This window comes from Mya arenaria, chromosome 3 (assembly GCF_026914265.1).
Source record: "Mya arenaria isolate MELC-2E11 chromosome 3, ASM2691426v1".
Classification (NCBI taxonomy): Eukaryota; Metazoa; Mollusca; class Bivalvia; order Myida; family Myidae; genus Mya; species Mya arenaria.
This window is the reverse complement of record NC_069124.1, coordinates 82,485,588-82,494,572: the sequence shown is the minus strand read 5'-3', so window position 1 is coordinate 82,494,572 and position 8,985 is coordinate 82,485,588. Positions and strand designations below refer to the sequence as shown.

The following is an 8,985-nucleotide window of genomic DNA, read 5'->3' as shown; positions in this document are numbered from 1 at the left end:
CCTCTAGAAGATTGTCGGAAAGGGCCCCTAAAAGACAGGCTTGTCCGAATATTTTCGGTATGGGCCCCTAAAAGATCGGATTGTCTTAATATTGTCGGGACCCCCTAGCAGACCGGCCTGTCCGCATATTGTCGGAACCCCCTGACATGCCGGTCTGTCAAAACATTGTCGGGACCCCTAGAAGATCGGATTTTCCGAATATTGTCGGGACCCCTAGAAGATCGTAATTTCCGAATATTGTCGGATCCCTAGAAGGCAGGATTGTCCAAGTATTGTCGGGACCTTCTTGAATTCCGGACTTTCCTTATATAGTACGGAATCATAGATGACCGGACTGTCCGAATATTGTCGGGACCCCCTGGAAGACCACAGTGTCCGAATATTGTCGGGACCAAATAGCAGATTAGGCTAATAATTTTGCCTTAAAATGGCTCAAATAATTTATAACTTTAAAAAAAATTGTCTTGGAATGAGCACATTTTGGCGTAAATATCTGCAAACAAGTGATAAAATGGACTGCTGACAAAAGATCAGAGCGCAGATTTATATATTTCCGTTCAAAAAAATGTTTTATGGCTAAAAGCGTTACAATGGTTTAAGAAAAATGCATAAAACATCAATTTTTAAACTTTTACATTTTTGTGTATATAAAAATCTGCCGCCGCGGCGGATCTTTTTTTGTTAGCAGTCTTATTTGACTGGTTTCCATACATAAATTGGCTCGTTCCCAGACAAAAAATAAAACAGTTTTCAAAACGTTCAATCTGTGAGAGTGCAGCTTAAATAATCCATTTATAAGCTTTTCAGGAAAGATAGGGGTAACGCGGTTACTTTTGATAAAACAACTATTATATACTGAATTAGTCTTGATATATTTCAGATTAAAAACAAAAGCAAAAAGTAATTCCGTTTTTTTTTTTCTAGTTTAAGTTTGCTTTACATAATTTAATTAAAGAGTTCAATTTTGCACGTTTATCTTGATTTTGACCGATATCCTTATGGCATGCAAACTTATTAATTATTATTTTTAATTACAGTATTTATGTTACAGAACCATTCTTTTTTATAAGATTACTTTTAAAAACATTTGAATAAGGAATGTGACATCAGTATCAATTGTTCTGATACACGATTACTTACATGTACATTGCGCAATTCGACACACACCTGTTAGTCAGAGACCGGGCAGTGTAAATCAGACCATACCAATTACCCATGGGGGAGTCCGCAAGGAAACTGATAACATTTATCAGACATTTATTGCTCATCGCCAATGTTAAACAATGGGTCAGCTAGGTGTTGGAAATATATACTTTTAATTACTTGTGTAAACACAGAATGAACGCAAATTTACTTCCCTAACAATAAATTAACTCTGATTACACCCCTCTTGGACTAGTCCATTTTTCCTAAACAAGTTCCTGACACCTCGTGTATTTCGCGAGTTGCACCTACTTGACGCTCGATAATGGACACAAATAATTCGGAATAAATACGCTCGTGTACTCCAATCTTCACCATCATGAGTGCAGTGCTATTGCAGGGCAACCCCACATTTTGCGTTGTTGATGATAAAACAAATACTGACGGAGAAGAGGATGAAGGAATAGACTGTCCGTCCGGGACCGAGGTAAGTGCTTGAAGAAGTGCATATATGTTGTACATGTACATTATAATCCGTTCGCTATCTAGAGCCGGTCAAATTATTCGGGACAATGCATGACAGTATGTATTAGAAAAGAAATTCGAATCTAAATTGCCAAATATATTTCCTTAGCTTTTATGTGCACCGTGTTTTAATTCAAATGCTGTCCCGAGTCAATACATGTACGATATTTTAATAACATGTATACATGTCAACTACATCATGTGTACATGTGTATTCGTATGTAATGAGTTTGTCGTTCAACATGGCGTGTACATGGTATTATTGTCATTAACGTAATATCGTAATGCATTTTATGATTTAATATGCATTTTGAATGTTGATTGTTCTTTTGTTGCTTTACTGATAATTTTTATAACATATGTAAACACGACCTTTATTTCTTGGTATTTAATTTAAATCGTTATTTAAATTGAAGTGTACTGTAGAGATATTACTATTGTACTACAATTGAAAATATTGTGAGAATTGACTACAGTTATTACATCAATAATTTAAAATTAAAGGCCGGAATAATTAGAATAAAAAATAAACCGCTTAAAGTACGTATGCATCTACAAAGATAAGCAGTTTTATCTGGCCAGGACCAATAATACTAATAGAAATAATAATATTTATAATAATCCCAAATTGTATGCTTCCGGTAACCGTTCAGTGACAATCTAGTCAGAATTGTCGTCCAAAGTGATGCTAGGAATTGAAGTGACCACAGTTACCATAGTAATTTGGGAATTTCATTAAAATTCTTATACATGTAATAACAACTTGAAAAAAGTGATTTATTTCCAATCAAAATTCCATTTTGAATCAGTCTTGGAACTTTAGCAATTAATTCGTCGGCACGCCATCCGAGTGACTGTGTACACGTGTGCATAACGTTAAACAGCGCTACACTTCGAGATTCTGTAGTGACCACTAAAACGAGAAGCAGCCTTTTCACTCTTACCCGCGATACATAAGTTTCCAAATTATAGTAGTAGCCCGGCGCCGACAAATCGTTTAGACGACCCCAAAGAAATAACTTTTGGACACATTGGGTGAATAGATATCGCATTGCATAATTGGTCGATCAAATAAAGCGTAAAAAGCAACTGCCGCATTTGTTCGCAAAGTTATATTTTAGGTGAGCCTGGACCAGTCACTGCAGATCACTCCCCCGTCGGCGCCGGAGTGCGTTTCCTTGAGCGACTCTGGTTTCCAGAAATCCAATACTTCCGGTGTTGACCTCCGCTGTCTTGAGGGCGTCTGGGAATGGCCGTCTACGCGCAAAGTCAGAGATGCGCAGTGCTCGTGCGCCGACCAGGAGCATGACGGTTTTGAGGATTACGTGCACGAGATTTTTACACACCGACTCAGTATTGAAAACAAATACCACGTGAAGAGTTGTCTGAACAACCAACCAGAGGTAACGTATATGCTTTATAATATATTGTAAAAGGAAAATGATATATCGTCTGTTTTCCGAACAAGTATGTTGTGGTCTGCGGTGTCTGTTGCTTAAAGGCATATTTTGATTAATATGAATCATGTCGAACGAACGGTTAGTTAAACGGTATTATTTACTTTTGCATACTTTGCCATTATTTCAGATAAGCCCAGACGTCCGGAAGATGCTGATCCACTGGCTGACGTCGGTGCACCATGATTTAGCGCTGTGCCAGGACACGCTCTACCTCGCGGTGCACGTGTTCGACCGCGTGCTGGACGTGATGCAGGTGTCACGTGACTGCCTCGAGCTGCTCGGAATCACGTGCCTTCTCGTCGCCAGTAAACAGGTACTATACGTAGTAATTGTTATATCATTCAGTAAAAATATTAATATATAAGTCATACGGTGCAAAATATAACTATATGTGATCGTATTATATGCATTTAATAGAACTTAATAATAATAATAATATATACTTGCGTGTGCCCGGCCGGGATCAAACTCACGTGGTATATTGCACCATAACTATGGTTGCTCATAGACAAGCTCGTTACCATTTGAGCTAATATGCCAGACGTTAGGTTTCGCACAAATAAAACTTATGATGATGATCATGTTGTTATTTACCGTGTGTTTTGTAATGATAATAGGCATGGAAAAACCCAAAAATAATTTTAAAAATTAACTCAATTGTGAAATTTTGCAAATAGAGGTCATCAGGATCAGGTCAATGTTGGCGGGTAAATCCCTACAGACGCTACAATAACCTAAAGTATGCAAGCTAGGTAACTTTAACTTGGTATGCGGAAAGAGTGCGGGTAGGAGATTATGCACGTCCTTGTATATATGACTTGTCGGATAAAAAGTGTGCTTGCTATGGCAATTAAAAAAGCGAAAATAACACTTTCTGAATGGCCCTTGGCATAACATGTATAAAAGAAGACCTTTCGTTTGACAAGACCTGCGTTTGCTTTGGCAACAAAAATGGTTAAAATATCTTTCTTTTTTTACTTGATCTTGGTATAAGACAGTATAAATGCTGCATTCATATAACTCGGTGTACGTTTTGAAAACGATTTGGGGATTATGCAAGTCAATATATATCGGACAAAAATGTTTTTTCTATGACAGCAAAAACTGTTTGAATGCCTCCGTTCATCCCGAAATATAAATCCTGTGACAACAGAAGAAGTATTCAAGCTAAGTACATGACCGGTGTGTGTAAGTAATAGGGGTGAATAAGGACATTTTGCACATCATTTAAACATAGTGTAACTATGGCAGCACAACCGGTTGGAGACTATTGTAGTGCTAGCAATATTCACTAGCTTGTTTCCGTTACGTTTTTCTCCAAATATATGTAAAGTAAATTTATTTGTATTTACGACCCCATTTAACCAATGACATAACTGATTATGAAGGGCTCCACTACCTCCACCCTCGCATTGGCGGCGCCATAGAAGCAGAGCTTTGTCTTGCGTGCTAGTCATACTAATGTACTAATATCCAATCATGTTATTGAGTTCAATCTTTATCAGTGTCCTCAGGGAATATTGGACAATCAAGTTTCATAACTCTAGGTTAAATTCATTTCAAATTTTACTGTCATAACCAGAAATTACTTTTAATTCTATCTTGTCATTTTAAACACAGCTTCAAGCTACTAGTATTCACTAAATTAAACTAATGGTCTGAGAAGTAATCGGTTTTGTGGGTATGGGAAATATCTAGTTTAATAATTTTCATTAGATCAAGGTAGGTATAATTCACAAAAAACATACATGTATAACAGGCAGTGGCGTAGCTAAGCGAAGGCCCTAAAGGTCTGGGTCTGCATACGATTTAATAAGTCCAAAATGCATTCAATTTTTGGCGTATTTTTAATTTTAACTATCATTATTCTTTTTTTGTATTAATATATAATATTAAAATATAATGGAGAATGAGCCTTAGCACATCATGCATTGAAGACGCCTGAGAGCATGCACCCGAATCCCTCTAGCACACCGGGCCTACACATCAGTTCTAATCTAGCCACGCCAGGGCAGGGCCCATAACTCTGACTTGAATCATTGTAGCTTTATGATCCTTGTTTAATTAAAATAAACATAAATTAATATGCGCAGGCTTCACGATACTTGTGTTACAACTACTGCCCCATGAACCATTTTAAGAATGGTCTCGGACCGCGGCCAAATTTCAGTGTTAAACAGGCTGGTTGTGAAACTGAAAATGCATTTATATTCAGACAAACTACAAGATTGTAAAACGTTTTAAATAAAAACGAACTATTTTTGTTCTGTCTCTATACTAACTTAGTCTATCGATATCGCCATTGGCTGTTAAAAGTGCATGAAGCACGCATATTGAAATACACAGTTAGTGTACGGTTTGTCTCCCCTGGACTATGTCTCTAATCCAGGAGGTTGTGTTTCCTGAATATCGCCTAATGCAGGATGTTGTGTTTGTTTCAGAATGAGATTTGTCCACCCGAGATTCATGAACTCCTCGAGAAGTGCAATGAAACCTACACCAGAGAACAGGTACAATACATCAGAGAACAGGTACAATATACCAGAGAACAGGTACAAAATACACCAGAAAACTGGTACAACACACCAGAGAACTGGCACAATACACCAGAGAACTGGTACAATACACCAGAGAACAAGTACAATACACCAGAGAACAAGTACAATATACCAGAGAACAGGTACAATATACCAGAGAACAGGAACAATACACCAGAGAACATGTACAATACACCAGAGAACTGGTACAATACACCAGAGGCCAGGTAAAATATAACAGAGAACAGGTACAATATACCAGAGAACAGGAACAATACACCAGAGCAGTGGTACAATACACCAGAGGCCAGGTACAATATACAAGAGAACAGGTACAATAACACAACAGAACAGGTACAATAACACCAGAGAACAGGTACAATAACACCAGAGAACAGGTAAAATAACACCAGAGAACAGGTACAATACACAAGGGAACAGGTACAATACACCAGAGAACAGGTCCAATAACACCAGAGAACAGGTACAATATACTTATCAGAGAACAGGTACAATATATACGTGTAAACACCAAAAAAACAGGTGCAATATACTTGTTTACACCAGTGAACAGGTACAATATACTTATAAATACCAGAAAACAGGTACAATTACTTGCTTACATCAGAGAACAGGTAAAATATACTTGTTAACACCAGAGAACAGGTACAATATACCAGAGGACAGGTACAATACACCAGAGAACAAGTACAATACACCAGAGAACAAGTACAATACACCAGAGAACAAGTACAATATACCAGAGAACAGGTACAATATACCAGAGAACAGGAACAAAACACCAGAGAACATGTACAATACACCAGAGAACTGGTACAATACACCAGAGGCCAGGTAAAATATAACAGAGAACAGGTACAATATACAAGAGAACAGGTACAATAACACAACAGAACAGGTACAATAACACCAGAAAACAGGTACAATAACACCAGAGAACAGGTACAATAACACCAGAGAACAGGTAAAATAACACCAGAGAACAGGTACAATACACAAGGGAACAGATACAATACACCAGAGAACAGGTCCAATAACACCAGAGAACAGGTACAATATACTTATCAGAGAACAGGTACAATATTCTTGTAAACACCAAAAAACAGGTACAATATACTTGTTTACACCAGTGAACAGGTACAATATACCTATAAATACCAGAAAACAGGTACAATTACTTGCTTACATCAGAGAACAGGTAAAATATACTTGTTAACACCAGAGAACAGGTACAATATACCAGAGGACAGGTACAATATACTTGTGAACATCAGATGTAGCAAGACTTGAACACAATTACCCTTTTTTAATACATGTATGTGATCTTAGTTGGCTTTTATTCTGCATATGCAGTTCACAACTGAGTGTGTAATGAAACTAAAGCTTGATAAAGGGAATCTATAATAACGGTACATATATACTTGTAAAGACGCCCTGTTACAAGATGATCTATATGTACACGTCCTTGGCTTCAAGAATACTTCAATTTGCTAATACACTTAGCATTTCAAGGTTTTGAAGCATTGTATGATTATGACTTTTGCCCAAAGCCACCGAGTGAATTTGATCAATGGCCTCAATGAACAACAAATAGCAAAGTAACACTGACTGCCACCGTCACTGTCTCTAACACTGACTGCCACCGTCACTGTCTCTAACACTGACTGCCACCGTCACTGTCTCTAACACTGACTGCCACCGTCACTGTCTCTAACACTGACTGCCACCGTCACTGTCTCTTACACTGACTGCCACCGTCATTGTCTCTAATACTGACTGCCACCGTCACTGTCTCTAACACTGACTGCCACCGTCACTGTCTCTAACACTGACTGCCACTGTCACTGTCTCTAACACTGACTGCCCAGTCACTGTCACTAACACTGTCAGTGATTTACTACTGAAAGGGCGAGTTTATTACCCCACAAAGCATCCGTTCATGTACAGTTTGCATTAATATACATTTTTACCAATCAATTCAATTTTGCCTTAAAATTACCCTCGCAAGACTCGTACAGTGGCAATTGTAACTCAAACTGACTCTTTGAAACCGCTATGGAGGCGCTACGAATTGAACATCCGTGCAAAATGGCATTTCGATCTTGCTTTGTTTTTTTTTACTGATTGACAAACAAGTTTTACTAAATTTATTTGCAAACAGTACATGATCATGATATGAACAGAGACAGAATTTAATGCAAATATGTTACTTGCCCGTCCAGGTGAAGCAGTTAGAGCTGATCGTGCTGATGGCCACCAGTTTTGATCTAATGGCTCCAACAGTGCAGCAGTTTCTCGAGTACTTCGCATCCTTCAGTCTTGCAGCCTCTACTGGAGACGAGGAGCAGACTTCCAGGCTCAAGTAATGCCAAATATCATGTATTTTAAGACTTTAAATCAGAAAAATTGCTTAAGGGATGAAGTTCTGATATATTGTAAGCAACTGTTTTATAGATCATGTGTGTTTCACTTATATAATATTTCGACATTTGTGGCTATTTGTTCACAGACTGGAACGCTTGAACTATTCTGGTGTAATAGAGATATTTAAAGGTCTCGCATGCTAGTTTCCTGAGACCAGATAAAAAAATATGTTGCTATGTTGAGCTTTTGAAATTTTAAGACTATCTTTAAAAGTGTTTTCTTTTTACCAGAATGGCGCGTGCCATGGGTCGTTGTGCGCTGGAGCTGTCCTTACAGGAGTATGAACTGTGTCAGTTCCCGCCATCCATGCTGGCCCTTTGTGTGTGGAATGTTGCCGTGGAGACGCTTCGCACCACCCTGGACACACGCACAGTTCACTACACCCGCGACATCCCTGCACATCAGCTCGAGACATGCTTCACACATGTACATATGTTTTTCGACAGTTTCCGGCAGTCGGGTCAGGATATGTCCTTGCTCTGTGAGAAGTATGGGAACTTGTACAGTGCGAAATGAACAGGAGACAGCTTGGTGTGTTCTCAGGTCATTGTTACTTGCAATAACCATTCCATTAGTGCTAAAGCGTGATATCCTTACTTGTTTTTTTGTTGAGTATAATTTGCATTAAGTTAAGGGGACCATTTATATACTGAACATTTGTATCAAAAAGATGTGTTTGTGTTTTTCCTACACTTATTGATATGAAAATGATTATTTTGGCATGCCAGCATATTTGCTAAGCATTTGTGGCCCATGTTTTATGTTCAAATGAGACATAAACCTAACAATACTGTTTTGTTTTTGAATGGTAATAAGCCAGTTATGTAAATTTATATATGTAAATTTTGAACAAACGTGTTTAAGAATTGCGATGT

At 38.1% G+C, this 8,985-nt stretch overlaps 1 protein-coding gene across 1 annotated transcript; it reads left to right on the top strand.

The window, feature by feature from the left end:
- Positions 1 to 1,522: 1,522 nt before the first annotated feature.
- Positions 1,523 to 8,626, top strand: LOC128226331 (cyclin-O protein B-like). Its single transcript, XM_052936214.1, has 6 exons — positions 1,523 to 1,630; positions 2,790 to 3,071; positions 3,256 to 3,441; positions 5,570 to 5,638; positions 7,909 to 8,048; positions 8,341 to 8,626. The coding sequence occupies exons 1-6, from the start codon at positions 1,523 to 1,525 to the stop codon at positions 8,624 to 8,626; spliced, it is 1,071 nt and encodes a 356-aa protein (XP_052792174.1).
- The last annotated feature ends 359 nt before the right edge of the window (positions 8,627 to 8,985 follow it).

What these genes read in the sequence shown, in the direction of transcription:
- LOC128226331 (XM_052936214.1), top strand. Translation starts at nt 1,523, where the DNA reads ATGAGTGCAGTGCTATTGCAGGGCAACCCCACATTTTGCGTTGTTGAT. An exon ending in TTCTCGTCGCCAGTAAACAG is followed by an intron (nt 3,442 to 5,569) that starts GTACTATACGTA and finishes TGTTTGTTTCAG; the next exon opens with AATGAGATTTGTCCACCCGA. An exon ending in AAACCTACACCAGAGAACAG is followed by an intron (nt 5,639 to 7,908) that starts GTACAATACATC and finishes TTGCCCGTCCAG; the next exon opens with GTGAAGCAGTTAGAGCTGAT.